General features: G+C 58.6%; 1 protein-coding gene across 2 annotated transcripts in view; it reads right to left on the reverse strand.

Moving 5' to 3' along the window:
* Positions 1-5,872: 5,872 nt before the first annotated feature.
* LRRN2 (leucine rich repeat neuronal 2) overlaps positions 5,873-15,620 on the reverse strand; it is a 61,678-nt gene continuing 51,930 nt past the window's right edge. For both annotated transcript variants that reach the window (XM_043569024.1, XM_043569025.1), the window contains exon 2: positions 5,873-8,981. In XM_043569024.1, coding sequence (XP_043424959.1) covers positions 6,606-8,747 — 2,142 coding nt within the window. In that variant the 5' untranslated portion in view covers positions 8,748-8,981 and the 3' untranslated portion in view covers positions 5,873-6,605. The remainder of the gene's footprint in view (positions 8,982-15,620) is intronic.

Raw genomic sequence — 15,620 nt, forward strand, 5'->3', positions numbered from 1 at the left:
TTGGTCTGTGGAGTTGGGCATCAGGTTTTAAAGCTCCCCGGGTGATTCTAATGCACGGCCAAGGTTGAGAACCACCACGTTGCTAAGTGCCAGGTGCTTTACATATATTTTCTCATTAATCCTCACCGCAGCTCAGGAGTTAGGGTCGCAGCTTCTTAGAGCCTGGTCCCGAATCAGCGGCACCACCTAGGAACCTGTGTGAGAAATGCAGATTTTCAAGCTGTATTCCAGACTCGCGGGATTGGGTCGTCTGGGGTTGAGCCCAGCAATGTGTGTTTTGAACGCCCTCCAGGTGGCTGTGGAGAATGCTGCAGTTCTCTGGGAGAACTGGAGTTAGGTACGGCAGCCCTCACTCACAGATGAGACCGACGGGTGTAGTCACTAGCCCGAGTCCCGGGGATAGTAAGGATCACAGCAGGGATTTGAATCCAGGTGTGTTCCGAATGTCCTCCCCTTTACGTAGGGTCCTCCGTGGTCAAAGCTAAGACACGCCAACACGGTTTGTGGGGAAGTGACCGGGGTCTCCTGCTAGCCCTGGGTCGATTCTTTCTCCTTCTCTTGGTGCCAATATGTAGCTCCATCTGGAGCCCGACAGCTCTCGCCCTAGGGGAGCACAGGGCAGAACACCCCGGGATTCGTTCTAAAACAGTTTTATTAGGTGCTTAAAATAGCTTCTAGCAGATGGTGTGCAGAATGGGGGACTGGAGCCGAGCTGCAGACGACATTTACAGAATTGTGTGTGTGCACACGCACATGCATGTGCACGTGTGCGCACAGCTGGTGTGTGTGCACGTGGGGCGGAGAGGGGTTGTCAGAGAAGTTGAGGAACTGTGGAAGGAGAAGCAGAACAGGAGGGATGACTCAAATCTGCCTAAGATTAAAGAGGGGAAGGGCTGGAGGCTGGCTTTCCCCTGGCACTTGGGTGAATCCTGTGCCCTCCTGGGGCACTTGGTGGCCAGAAGGATGCTGTTGACCGGCTGAGTGATCTCTAATGTGGCTCTTAGGTTGGAAAAGCCGTGGAGTGGACATGGGGGTGGGGCAAGAGTTCCAGGAAGCCCGTAGATGTTGGCGATCTGAAAGCCTGGCGTTTGGATCGAAGGTTAGGGGCAGATACAGGAGCCCTTGCTTTGCAAATGGAAACACCGGGAATTCATTTTCCTCATTTGAAAGGAAATGTCCGTATGTGTAAATCTGAATCCCACTTAGGTGCAGAGATGGTGGGTGTTCACCGACCTGACCCTCCGTGACAGACCGTCCAACTGTTGTGGGTGTCTCTGTTGCCCTTGGCAACAACTCCCAACCGTATTCTCGAGGCTGTGTACTTGGGAGTGGGTCCTGGGACCTTCTAATGTGGCGATTCTTGTTTTTTCTGGGTTTTGGACCCATTTCAGAATCTTATGAAATCCAAGGTGCCCTCTCTCCAGCAAATCTCATGATCATATACACAGAAAAAATTGTCGGGAGCTCATAGAGGCGCACGGACCCTCCAAGAGCATCTTTGAACCACTGGCTCTGGTGGAGGGCCCTGAGGAGGATGGCTTTCCATCTTCCGGTGATAGTCCAGCCCTGCCCTGAACCAGGACACCAGAGTGCTAGTTCCCTTCCACCCCTCACTGTGACATGAATGGAGATAATGACGTTGAAGCAATTGGAAGGCAGGCTCCTGAATCGGAGGACTCTGTGCCTGGCTTCAGCCGCGAGAATTGGGACTAAACCAAGTGGTGGCCGGTGGCCATTGAGCTCTGGAACTACGGCACATGCCACAGCTCACCCTCGCAGCCCGTGGCTCCTCTGCCTCGATCATCTCCACTCCCACAAGTCCTGGGGCTCTTGCTCCCGCCCACCACACACCCATTCCTTTCATCCTTGTCAGCACAAGTGATACCATCTCGTTTTTATCCTCTGTCATTGGTGCCTGATGACCGCTATCTAGCATCCCACACCCCTGAGAGGAATGCACCCCTCTATTCCTTGGTTTGTCACGTAGAAGGTAGTGGGGGTACGTGGACAGGGCATGGGCATTTGGAATTAGAAGACCAGCACTCAAACTCCAGCTCTACCCTTATTGGTTGTGTGATGCTGGGTAATTCATCTAAAGTTCCCAAGCCTTAGTCTCCTTACCTGTAAAATGGGGCTAATAATCCTGTCTGTGCTGCCTAACTCACTGAGTAATTACTAAGGGCAGATGAGAAGGTAGATATCCAGGAGCTTAGTAGTAGACCACAATGGGCCATACGTTATTCTTACCACGATGTTGAGCGTGGGTTCCTTCTTCCCTCCGTACAGGCCGACAGCCTGGCCGTTTTGATTTCTGACAGTGGCAGTGAAGGGATGAAGTAGAGGTCCTTCCCACTCCGTCAAACCTGCTCCTGTCCTCTTGTTGCCGAGGGAGCTGCCATTTTTCACGGCACCATAACCAGCTTGTAGATGAAGATACCAAGGAGGATGGCTCAGCATTGTGGTATGAGAGTGGTCCGGGCCACCTGGCCAGAAGGAGGCCATGTGAACCATATTTCTTTCTTTGTTTTAAAAAAATATTTGTTTTTGAGAGACAGAGAGACAGAGCATGAGCAGGGGTTAGGGGAGAGAGAGAGAGAGAAGAGAGACACAGAATCCGAAGCAGGCTCCAGGCTCTGAGCTATCAGCACAGAGCCCGACGCGGGGCCCAAACTCACGGACCGCATGATCATGACCTGAGCCGAAGTTGGACGCTTAACACACTGAGCCACCTAGGCTCCTCGGGACCACATTTTCTAATCAATGTTGTATAATGGCGCAAAGGCCAGGAGAAGTCAGCGACAGCTACTCCTGCCGCCTAGACACTTGTTTAGTGCTTTGCTGGGTTCAGTGTCGAGCCTCTGAGGAGCTCCTGACTTGCCCAGCTGATGTCTGAGCTCAGAAGCAATGGAAACCCATTGGCAAAGGCTGCTCTGGACGTAATTCTGACCGACACAGAAGAACTGGTCGGTGAGGGGAGGGATCAGAAACTCTGGAGGAAGCCACCACGTACTTGTAGAGTTCACAGTATCTAAGGAAGGGAAGGATGAGGGGACAAAATCAGAAACCCCCCCCGCCCCCGCCCAGACTTCTACAAAGGATGTTTCAAAAATTCAGAGAACAGAATCAAAACTGTGATTCTCAAGAGAATATAGTTCAAGAGGTTTCACAACGGCAGTCTTGACAATGGAGTCACAAATTATCTTGAGTGTAAGGAAGAAAAATAAAAGAGGGCAGCGTCTAAAAATAAACGTGGCTGTGCAGGAGCTCTCTAAGGCATGCAGATTTTAGAAGTTCGCGTGTTCTCGAGAAACTACTGACATACTTCTGAAGTATATGAATTTGAATATACTAGAGCAGGGTGGTTAAACCTGAGCCCTTGGAATCAGACGGTGTTTGAAGCCTGACTCTGCCACCCACTAGCTGCGTGACCTTGGGGAAGTCATTTAACCTCTCTGAGCTCTGACGTCCAAATTTATCAAATGGGGCTAGTGGCATCCGCTGTACAAGGCAGCTGTGGGTTGAAGTGGGCACGGTTGCGCTGTCCCCCCCGCCAGGCAAAACACACCCGAGCCATGCACCTGGCTCTCTGTGCCAGGGGAGAGGCTGCTCACTCTCATTTGCTCGGTTTCTAGCTCTTCTAGGACACAGCAACCCGCAAGGTGCCTCTTCCTCCCTGTCCCCAACTGGCTACGGATGTCCCTCTAGTGGCATCTCTGTGACAGAAAGGAGGTCACTCGCTCCATCCTCTTCCGCCTCGCCCAATTTCTCTGCGATGGCCACCACGTTTAGGACTGGGGTTCAGAGGAGAGACAGGTTAACCCCCTGTGACTGTTTCTCCCCCCAAGAAGGAGGGATTCATTGTCAAGGGTGCGAGCAGCATAAGCCCCGTGGCAACGGGGAGGCGGCTTTGCCGCGAGAGCCTGGATGCCTGAGACCAGGAGCCTGACTCGAATCCCCTTCCCTGGGGACCCACGGCTTGTATGATTCCCGCAGGGTTCCCGTCTGTAACTGCGGAGTCTATGTGAAAGCAAAGTGGGTTCTTCCACCTCCCAGCCTCCCCCCACCCCCCGCCCCCGTCTTCCAACCTCAGGCACGTTTACAGGTACTTTGAACCAGCAGGCTCCAAGGCCCTGGGCCCCCAGCTGTGCAGATGGCCACTCTTTGAGTTGCTATGACCAGGCCCAGGGCTCACAGGAATGTTCTAGGGGTGGCAGCGGAGGTAGCAATGGGACAGGGCTGCAGGGCTCCCCAGGCCTCACAAGGCTCTGGGGGCTTATTCAAGGGAACAGCACCTTGACTCTCCTTGCCGTGTGAGCCTGTCAAGGAAGGCAGTGAGCGCCTGCTGTCCTAGAGGAAAGGACAGGGGATGATTTCCAACTCCCGTTTTCCATGCTCAGCACGGGCCCTGCCCCACGTCTTCCCCACAGAGCTCTGGATCAACCCGCACCGATGGAGAGAACCAGCTAGATCCCACAGGCCATTTCCAGCCAGTGGGTAGGGCTGCCCGGAGTAGCTGAGGTGACCCCAGAGCTCCTCAGGTAGGGACACTGTGAGGCGTTGGCAATGTCGGCCATGGGTGCCCAAAGGGGAAGGGGAGCCCGTGTGTCAGATCCCTGCTCTCCCAGCCCCCTCCCCTAAATAGCACATAACTGGCCCGTGGGAAAAAACATGCACGAATCAGGGCAGAGGGTGGTCATTTCGTGATGGGGGCTGAGCAGACCACCAGTGGAGGGGAGGGGGCCAGAGGCACCATCCTCCTGCCTCTTTTCTGACTCTCCTGGACCCAGAACCTTTACCGCTACCCATAAACACACTGGGGCCGGCAGCGGAGGGAGCGAAACCTTCTAGCCCCCGCAGGCCGGACTCCGTGGTTCTCCAAGTGTGGTCCCGAGACTCAGAGAGGAGCGCTGCCCTCTGGCTTGGGGTGAGTGTCCTCCTTCTAGGTTCCGTGGGGCCCGATGCTCCGTCTCCTGGCCTGGCTTCCACCTGCGTATACGTTTGCAATCCCCTTGGCGGCTGGGAGCCAACCCGCGATGAGTCTGCCCTCTGGGTCTGTAGCACAGGGGGGCTCAGGTTTCGATGCTGCTTCTTCAGTCTCAGGAAACCCAGGGCCCTCTCAGCCCGTTTCCAAAACCAAGGCTGTGGCCAGTGGCCTCTGCCCTGGAGCGGCCCCCTTGACCGGGCACGGCAGCCCCCTCCCCTGGGCTCTATTGCCTTTCCGACAGAGACCCCTCTTCGCATTTGGTCCTAACAAGTCAATCTGTCTTAAAAACCAAAAAAGCAAAAAAAAAAAAAAACCAAAAACCAAAAAAAAAACCCACCAAAAAATACCGCAAACCAAACCAGGCTCATGGCAAATGATACCGAAATGGACCGGAAAGATCCATGCAGCAATTTCTTTCTCCCACAGCCTTCCCCTCCCCAAATCCTCTATCAACCCACTCCCCCTTCTGCCCCAGTGAGCCAAAGTTCTTGCTGTCTTGATGATTTGCAATTCTCTGCATGACTCTGCCTCTTGGGTTTGTTTAATTAGAAATAGGCCGGCAAGTGCTTCCTATGCACTGGCATGTTAATTGCTTATCAGGGAAAGAGAAGGGGTGACAATGTTTGGTGATGGAAATTTCCACTCTCTCTCCCTCTCTCTCTGTGCTTTCCTCCATTTTTCTATCCCACCCTCTCCTTGCCTCCTGTGGTTCCTCCCTCTCCTGTCAGCCTCCCCCTACCGCCCCCCACCCTCACCCCAGCAGGCCCGAATTCAGACCTACAGGGAACACCTGTGCCCTCTGTCACCATCTCCCTCTCCTCTCCAGTCCCTTCCCAGCCCCTCCCTCCAACCACCCCCTGGGTGTGAAGAGATTCCAGAGCACAGAGCTTTTCAGTTACACTTAGTATTCAAAGATTATCCTCCCTTGGTTTCCTTTCCCCCCTTACTAATGTTATTCTTGTTTATTTTTATTTTTTACAAAACAGGAGAAAAGAGTGAACTGGGTTGTGGGGAGGTGACACGTTTCTCCACAAAGGTACAAAATTGCCTATAGAAAGTCAACCTCAGAATGCCAAACCGGCTGCCAAGATCAGGCGTTCCTGGGCATCCCTCTCCCCAGATGTCCTTCAGATCCGACCAGGGACCCACTTTGGGAGCGGTCACCCCATGGTGGGGAGGAGAGGCCTCCCTCAGCCCTTGCCCAGGAGGGGAAAGAGCAAGCAACTGAGACTGTGCAAAGAAAGAGAAGAGGAGGGGGCGCATCCTGTGGGCCAAGGGCCTGGGGACACAGGCAGGGGACATCCAAGCAGAAGCCCGGGAGCCTCTGGGCACACAGACAACTAGGGGGGGGTGGGAGGAGGCTCTCGCCAGAGTCCCTCCTGTCCCTTGGAGATGCTCGTCAGAATGTCAGCGGACAGGCTCCCGGAAGGTAAGGGCAACTTTTTGGAGGCGGTGGGAGCGCCCCCGTGAGGCTACAAAGCCCGTCTGTCTTGGTCCAGCTGCCAGGCCTCAAGCACGCGGGTCCATGTCACTTTCCTGGCAGGGCATCTGGCCCAGATCGCTTCCCTTTTGGTAAAAAGTAGTCCTCGTTATTTGTCTACTGCTGCGAGCGGGCCGAGCTTCAGGAATTTTGTAGCAATAGTGGTGATGGTGTTTCCCCTTCCGAAGACCGGGACAGCTTCCTTCCAGGGTTCCAGGGCAAGACAAGGGGCACGGATACCACTCGAACGGAGGGGGCACTCCCCCAGCCCCAGAAAGCCCAGGCCGGAAGGAGAGGCCGCCCACCCGCCCCCTGCCTGGGCTGACCACCGCCAAGGTGGGCGGCTAGCCCGGCTGCCAGCAGGAGGACAGCCAGAGCCAGGATGGCTATGAGCCCTGGTCGGTCCCCTAAGGCTCTGCGGCAAGGAGCGGCCTCTTTAGTCCTGGTCCATACACATGCCAGCTGGGTGTGGGCATCGGCAAAGGCCACTTGCAGGCAGGCCCAGTACTCCGTGGCCTGAAGGAGGCGGGTGATGTTGTAGCTGTGGGTTCCCCTCGGCAGGCGGGCCAGAGCAGGGGCCCCCTGGCCCCGGGGGGAGGAGGCGCTGGACCAGGTGAGGTTGGTAGAGACTGTGTTGGGTGGGGGGACCCAAGACAGCAGGATGTGGTAAGGGTGGGTCTCCTGCACCCGGAGCTCCAGCCCCCATCCCTTGTCCCGGCCCGGCTGCGGGGGGGCCCGGCCGACGACCACGTTAACCGTCTTACTGTCAGCCCCCACCAGGTTCTGGGCCACACAGGTGTACAGGCCTGTCTCTTCTGCCGTCACCCTCCGCAGCTCCAGGGTCCCCTCGGGGTACACCCGGTACTTCCTGCCAGCACGGGCAGGCGTCAGTCGAACCCCGGCTGGCGTGACCCAGTAGATCTCGGGTTCCGGTTCAGCCAGTGCCCGGCAGTGTAGCACCAGGCTCTCTCCGCTGGCCACCTGGAGGCTGGGGGGGAAGCTGCGGGGGGAGATGAGGGGCAGGCAGTGGTCCGTCATCTCCCGGAAGGGCACCTCGCGGACTGGGCGGCGCTGCAGGTCGGGCGGCTCGGCGCACAGGGTGGACTGCGGCTCGATGAAGCGGACGCGGGTGCCCGTGGCATTGGCCCAGCGGATGACGCAATCACAGCGGATGGGGTTGCCATGGAGACCCACCTCCTGCAGGTTGGGCAGGGACTCCACCGTCTGCTGGTGCAAGGCACTGAGAGCGTTGTTGTTGAGCATGAGGGTCTCCATCTGGGGCAGGTGGTGGAAGGCGCGGGGGTGGATGAAGGACAGCCGGGGGTTGTTGGTGATGTCCAGCTTGGTCAGCTCGGGGAGGTTGACCAGGGCGAACTTGTCGATGGAAACCAGCTCCTCCATGTTGTTGAGACCCAGCTCCTTGAGGTGCAGCATGTTGGCAAAGTCCCCAGGCCCCACCCGCTGGAGCGGGTTCTTGTTCAGGTCTAAGAACTTGAGCCCGGGCACCTGCTCCAAGGCCCGCCTGGGCACCTGGGCCAGCTGGTTGTCATAGAAGGAGAGGCTCTCCAGGCTCTGCAGCCCCTCCAGGGCGTAGTCGGAGATCTCCCGAAGGTTCATGCCTGCCAGCACCAGGCTGCGCAGGTTGGCCAGGGGCCGGAAGTTCATGTCCAGGATGGCGTCTACCTTGTTGCCGCCAATCATGAGGATCTCCAGGTTGGGCAGCATCTCAAACCAGCGGCCGTCAACGGCCCTCAGCAGGTTGGAGTTGAGGTGCAGCCTCAGCAGGTTGCCGAGGCCGGCAAAGGCCCTGGGGGCGATGCGGTAGAGCTGGTTGTGGTTGAGATAGAGCTCCTGCAGGCTGGCGAGCCCCGCAAAGCTGTGGTCCTCCAGCCGGCTCAGCTGGTTCTCCTCCAGGTGCAGGCTCAGCAGCTGGGGCAGGGCGCGCAAATCACAGTCCCGAGCGTCCGAAAAGCTGTTCTGGGACAGGTCCAGCTCTGTGAGGTTGGCCAGGTAGTTGAGCTCACTCTGGTCCACGCGGACGATGCTGTTGCTCTGCAGCAGTAAGGTCTGCGTGCCCGCGGGCAGCCCGGGGGGCACCGCCGTCAGGAACAGGTCATTGCAGTCCACGGTGGTGGCCTCACGGTAGGATGACCGGGGCGTATACCAGGGCCGGATCTGGCAGGCGCACTGAGGGGGGCAGGGCACACGCCAGGGTACCACGGGCACGGCGGCGGCGGCACCGGCCACCCACGCCAGCAAAAGGGGGGCCACGAGGAGCCTCATGATGGAGCCGCAGGGTAGGGAACCATCCGCAAGGAGAGTCTGGAGTCCTACTCTTAGCGGTTCGCAGGCCGAGGGTCAGCAGCCTTGCCAGGGCCTGGGGAACCGCCCTCCCGGGACGGTCATTCTACGTGGGGATGGGTGGGCATCGCTTCTCGCCCTCCTGGGTACGGCTCTCCATCCTTGTCCGCTGGGGCGGGGCCTGCTCATTCCTTGCCACGCCCCATCGGGGCAGCCCTGGAAGAAAAGGATGCACAGTCAGGAGGTGGCAGAGAAGCAGAATCTACTCCCTCCTCCCGTGTCACCCCTGCTTGACTCCAGAGGGCAAAGGAACGGAGAGACGGGGACAGCCAGGGCTCCTGGGTTCCGTCCTACAGCCCTGAGGCTTGGGTGTCCTTTTCTACCATCCGCTGGGGGAGGGAGCAACTGTGAGTCTTCAGGGAAGGGGGGAGAGATTGAACTGGGAAGCTTCCGGGAGAACTCGGGAAGGGGTGTACGTGCACGTGTGTGGAGGAGAGGAGATGCTAGAATGACCGTCATCTCCACAGTCCTTCTGAGCCGAGAGATGTGGAGTGGATTCTCTTACCTTCTCACATCTCCCCTGCCCTCTTTGGCTCACTGGTTAAAGTTTCCAGGCATCCCTCTGAGCAGTGCGTGTGTGTGTGTGTGTGTGTGTGTGTGTGTGTGGAGGGGACGGCGGTGGTTGTGGAAATAGTACAGATTCGAAATTCCAGGGTGGGCTCTCAGGACTCTGGAAGCAGAAAGGCAATGGTCCCTGACCCTATACCCAGACAGGCTGGGGAAGTTGGTGCTCCAGCCTGGGGTCGGCATAGGCTCTCCTAGTGTATGGCTTTGGTTGTTGCCAACTTTCCCGCCCGGAGGCAGGACCTGCCGACAGCCTGACTGAGCTCCCTGGAGGAAGGTGGTGGGGTTAGGAAGCCTGGGTCTGAGCTCCTCAGCGCTGCAGGTAAGACCTTACAGGACCTGTCCCTGGCCGATCTCCTGGCTTCTCTTGCTGTTCTCTTGCTGTTCGCCTCTCCTTCTATGACGTCCTGTCCCACGTATACATCCCAGAGGCCCTTGCCTCCTGCCTCCCACTTACCAACTATGCACAGCAACACTTTTGAGTTGAAGTTACCCTGACGTGCCTCCCTTCCAAGCCTCTACTTAAGGTCAGTCACCTCCTACAGAAGCTTCTCCCATCCCCCTCCCCAACTCCCGGCTGGCTAAGGGGCCCGCCTCACGCTCTTACAGTGCCCCATGCTCCCTTCTGTCATAGCCTGGACCACACCACATGGAAATGTCTCCCCAGCTGGGGACCTGTCTTGGTCATCATTGGGCTTAGAGCACACAGCAGGTGCCCAGTGAATGTGTACTCTACGAATCAATCTCTGTGGCCCCAGAGCCCCTTCCCCCAGGAGGTCGCTCACCCCGCCCCCCACCCCACACAGCCTAGAATCTAAGCCACTGTTTCCCACCTCCTAGGTATGGGTAATCCAGGCTCCCACAGACCCCAAGGCCAGGCTGAATCACCCTGGAGGCAAATCCAGCCTTGGTTTACAACGAACATGGGGGAAAAACCAGGGGGCCTTCCTGGGCCCGGTCCCCTCACGAGTAGAAGTCCGATCTGGGTAGTTTTCCAACCGCGGGTTATGAGGGAAGCACACCAACACTTACTCGTCACCTGAGATTTGCCAGGACTCCACAGACTCTGAGTATCTTATTTCACTTAACCGTCAAAACGAGCCGACAAGATAAGCATTAATATAATACCCCCAGTTTGCGCATGAAAAAATTGAGGTTCTTCGAGGTTAAAGAACTTCGCTGAAGACACGTTAGCTGGTAGGCGGCAGGAGACGGGAATCCACCCAAGTTCTGGGGTTGTGCCATTCACATCACGTTTCTTTGTCCTCAGGTCCGGCCGCGGGCCGGGTGCCCATTCTCGTGTCCCGGGACGATGCGTTCTACCACCTGCCAGGCAGGTGCCGCTCACCTGGCCAGAGGGGCTCTTCGCCCACCTCCCCCTGCTTCCAGGATGCTGGGGAGGGGAGCGGCTGGAGGCGCCGTCCCTCCCCCGAGCAGGAGAGTGGTATGCCTGTTTACATTTGACTACCTCCCACCTTCCTCTGCAGCTATTTCTGAAGGTGGGAAAACAACCGTGACTTAAAATGCACAGAGGTTTTGCGTGGGGGTGTGTGTGCACTGACACGTAAAACTCAGAGCAAACAAACACACGTGCGCACACGCACGCACGCCCGCATACACGTGCAGCGGGAGCCCAGGGAACCTGGCCGCCCAAGCTAGTGACTGGTGGGCAGGAAGAGGGCAGGGGACTCTGCGGTGTACTGTGTGGGTGGAGAGGAGGCAGGAACGAGCTGAGTCCCAGGACGGCCCTGTCACCGAACGGGACCTAGGCCGGTGGTCCTGTCACACGTACACATCCCAGAGGCCCTTGCCTCCTGCCTCGACCCGGCACGAGAGAGAGAGCAGAGCCCACAGGCGAAGAGATCCTACTCTGACTTCCCACCTCCCGCCAGAGCACGCTGGGAAAACGGCTCGGCTTCTCAGAGCCTCTGTTCCTTCCGTCTAACATGAGGTCGCCGTTAGGATTAAGGGAGCCGAGTGGGGCGCACCCAGAAAGAGCTCAATAAATGTCAGTTGCCTCTCGGCTCCGGTCCTCCCCCAGGGCTGGGAGGCTCTCCAGCGGTAGGACTTCTCAGGGGGAACAGAAAGTGCGTCCAGGTCCTCCACGAGCCCCTACTGGGCTTGCCCACCGTGGCCCAGCGTTGCCTCCGGGTGGCATGGGGGAGCGAGGAACAGAAATAGATAACACGTCACGACATTAACCTCCTCCACTCCGGCAGGGCTGAAAACTGCAAAACGATTAGAAGAGCGCAGGACAGTCCCGAAGGGCAGAGAAGCCTGCAGTGAGTGGAGAGGGGTCTCCCGCCAGGCCGGGCCCGGCCGGGCCTCCCCCTTGGCCTTCAGACGCGATCTGAGCCGCAGGGGTCTCTCCTCCACCACCTTGGCTCTAACGCCTCGGTTCCGCGGAGGCTCAGCTGCGTGGCGGGGATGAAGGAACCACTTAAGACTGAATTCAAAACCTTTTCCTCCACCCCACGCAGCAGCCCCTCTGGCTGGGTGGGGGAGGCAGTGCACCTGCTCCCCCGCCAGGAGCCCAGGGCGGGCGTTCGGCGCCCAGAGGGAGGCGGTGGCTCAATGACTCACGTTCGGCCGCACCTCTGATCCCAAGGCTTGGCAAAGGCCCAGACGAGTCCTCCCCCTCGCGGCTGAGCGCACAGCCCCTTCCAGGGAGGAAGGCAGAGCTGCCCACTCACCTGCCATCGCCGTCTCAGGCTGTCTTGCACCTGCCCACCCGTGCAGGCTGATTAGCAGTTTCTGCCGGGAGCTGCGGAGAAAGCTAATTGTCTTCTATCTGTGATCTCCGGGGTGAGCAGGAGTTCACACGACTGCGTGGACATTTTCCCCACCTGGATTTCGAGCTCCTCGTGGCGGGGGCCATGCCACACACGCTGTCTGTGCCCCCACGGCACCAGGCGCAGGGCCGAGCACGCGGAGGGGCCTTGTAAATGGACGCCAGTGGGGAGCGCCCCCCCTCCCCGCCCCCCATCAAGCCCGCGCGTGGGCAGAGGAGGGATTTTGTAGTCTCATCCTGCAAGGGAAGCAACTGAGGCTCCGATGGGTCACATGACTCGTCAGGGGTTGCACAAAGGTCCACGTGGCGGGGCTGGGATTCAAACCTAGGCCTCGGACTCCACAACCTGGGCCACCAGCCCAGCCAAGGCTAGCCGCCTGGCGGATCCAGGCCGGCCTTACGGGAGCAGAGCACGGGGCTGGCCCCGTGTGCCTTCAGAGATGACCTGGGTCCTCAGCTCCTCCGCCCCTACAGCCACCTGATGGGCCCCGCACACACCATTCCTTGATTTGGGGCTACAGCGACCCCCCGCCCCCGACGTGGGGCACAGCAGAGGGAAGACATTGCTCCTGTGTGAGTGTGGCTGGGCTGGCACCGCAAACGGACAAACGGAGCCAGCGGGCTGCACGTGGACCTCGGCCTGCCCTCTGATTGGGGGCTGGGGGCTGCCTGTCAGCCTTGGCCTGCAGTGACAGGAGACTGAAAGCTCTGGGGCCACAGTCAGGGAAGCAGGGCCATCCACTCCAGGGTGGCACTGGTCCCTTACCTTTCCTGTTAAACTCGGGCCCTTGGCAGAGCTCCTAATGAAGACTTTGGGAGAAGCTGTGTCTGCGGCTGCTCCTTCCCTCCTTCTCTGTCCTCTGGCTGCTCCTACATGACAGGGGGCTCCCCCAGGAGGTCGGTGGACGTGGACTCTCGCCCTGCCCTCCCCTCTCTCCCCTTCCCTCCGGCCGCGGCCTCCACCCAGCCTCCGGAGCTGGAGCCAAGGGTCCGGAAGGAGCAGCGGCGGTGGTGATCGATGGCCTGGCCTTCGCTGCTTCAGCGTCAGGTCCCCCTGAGCTGCGGAGACAGATGGGCAGCGTAATTGAGTGTAGCGTTGATAAACTCCGGCCTCCTCACCGGCAGATAAGCGCGGGGTGGGAGGGGTGCAGAGGGAGGGAGGCCAGCCCTCCATCTGCGCACCTGGCCTCCTGCTCCTCCTGGGAGGGGAGCCCGGCCCCTCACTCCCACCTCTCATTTAATCGCAGACAAGCAGGACCTCAGAGCCGGAGGAGACCTCCGCGTTTATCTAGTCTTGCAGAGTCTGAATTCCATAAATAACTTATGCAAAGGAGGAGCGGTGGAGCGGGAGGCCCGGGCTCTGCCATCAGAGTTGGAGCCTGGCTCTGCCGTGTGACCTTGGGCCAGGCAGGCGGCCTTCGGAGCCAGTGCCTGAGCTGGGGAGTGGGGGTGACAGCCTCCTGGCAGGGCCGCGGGGAGGAGTGCGGGAGTTCCGGTGCAGGAAGCCCTGCGTTCCCTTCATTCGCCCCCCTCACCCCTGCCTCTCCTTCCATCTTACCACCTACTTCTCATCTCTCAGCTCTTGTGATAAAGAAAAATATTCTGAAGTGTGACAAATGTACAGGAGAGTGACTACATGGCCCTCGTCCCAAGCGCACGGCTCGATGAGTTTCTCCGTGAGTAGGTACCCAGACGGCCACCACCCGGAACAAGACGTAAATGTTTCCAGCCCTCCAGAAGGTTCCCGTGTGGTGCTCCCGGTCAGTCAATATCCAGCCCCCACCTGGACGTAACCATTGTCCTGACTTCCGTCACCATCAATCAGTTTCATCTTTTAAACCCAGAATTCCTCTTCCTTCTCCATCACAACTCGGGACCGGGGACTCTGGAAACAGTTGACTCTGGCTTTAGGGACCCCCCGGAGCTTGATGCTTGAAATTCCCTCACTTCATCTTCCTGCCGCAAAGGGGGCTACACTTCTCGGGGTGTCTCGCGGGACCGGCCATCTCCAGGAAGGCGGGAAGGCTGGTTCCTCTTAATCCCCCTTTGTTCTTCCACAATTCCCATATCTGGAAATCGCTCTACACCTCGGGTCCCCCTCTCCACGGGGGCTCCTCAGGGCTGGGTCTGTGAGTGCCCTGTGCTGAAGGCGGGAAGAGGGCGGGAATGACCTCCCGGCCCCACGCAGCCCTATGCCTCTCACCCGACCTCCTTCACCCAAAGCCCTGCTGGGTTTTGGCCACCCCCCGGGGTGGCCCTATTGCCTCCTTTCCACCCCCAGACTCCTGGGCCTTCTCATTACGGAGTGTGGGGCACCAGGCAAGAGGACAAACGTGGGCGTGGCCAGGAAGGAGAGGCCCAGACCTGCGGCTAGCTGCCCCCGGACCCCTCCACCTGGCTGCCTCAGAGCCTCTTCGCCTCGACTTGTCCCACACCCCGTGTCTCCCACCAAGCCTGCTTTCGCTCCGGCCGCCCCATCTCTGTCCTTCGGCACCGCCGCCCAGCAGTCTCCGAGGCTGGACATCTCTGCCACCTTGACCTGTCCCTCTCCCACCTCCCACGCCCGCCACGGTGCCTGCACTTCCTTCCCCCTTTCGTTTCTTGTCTTGGCCCTTAGGATAGCCTCTCCTGGGGCCGCCTCCTCACCTCCCTCCCAGCGGCCCTCTCCTTCCCGGGCACCCCATGCTCCCGCCAAACAGGACTTGCTAGTTTCTGCCACGCCTCGGACCCGTCCACTCTGTACAGCCCTCCTCCAGCTTCAACCTCAGCCACAGAGGCCCGTCCCAAATGCTCCCTCCTCTGTGATACTGTCCACGATTCCCTCCAAGAAGGGTGGGCTCTCCCACCGCCTCGCAGTCCCCGAGACTCTTGGGACAGACCTCCTCCTCCCCGACAGCACCTTCCTTACTGTCCGTCTGTGAGCCTGTTTTCCATACGAGGCTGTGAGCTGCTGGAGGAAAGGGTGCTTTGTTATTGATCTGCGTGTCCTCGGAGCGTGGCACAGCGCGCACTTTCCCGGGAGGGGCAGGAGATGTGCTGCGTGAACGGTGAATGGCAAGCCGTCAGTGGGTCATAAAAACAACTTAAAGTGGGTCACAATCTGCATCTCAAAAAAATGAAATACAACAGAAAACGCCAGAGCGCATTGACGGTAGCTAGACTCAGCACCGTTTCGAGAAGTTTTATGCACACACATTCACACTTGGGTACGGACAAGAGCATGAGGCAAAAACCATGCAGTTTTTGCCCTTGGGTCACAGTGATCAAAGCTCGAACACCATTATTCTACTGAACGTCTCTCTTTGGTAAGGTGAGTCCCCTCCGCTCTGACGCCACTGGACGGGTGACATCAAGGAGAGTCTCAGGAGATAGACGGGACATTCCCGAGCCCCTTCTCTGTGCCAGGATTTCTATTTGCTCCCCACGACCTGAGAGGTGGC

Source organism: Prionailurus bengalensis, chromosome E4 (assembly GCF_016509475.1).
Source record: "Prionailurus bengalensis isolate Pbe53 chromosome E4, Fcat_Pben_1.1_paternal_pri, whole genome shotgun sequence".
In the NCBI taxonomy this organism is placed as follows: Eukaryota; Metazoa; Chordata; class Mammalia; order Carnivora; family Felidae; genus Prionailurus; species Prionailurus bengalensis.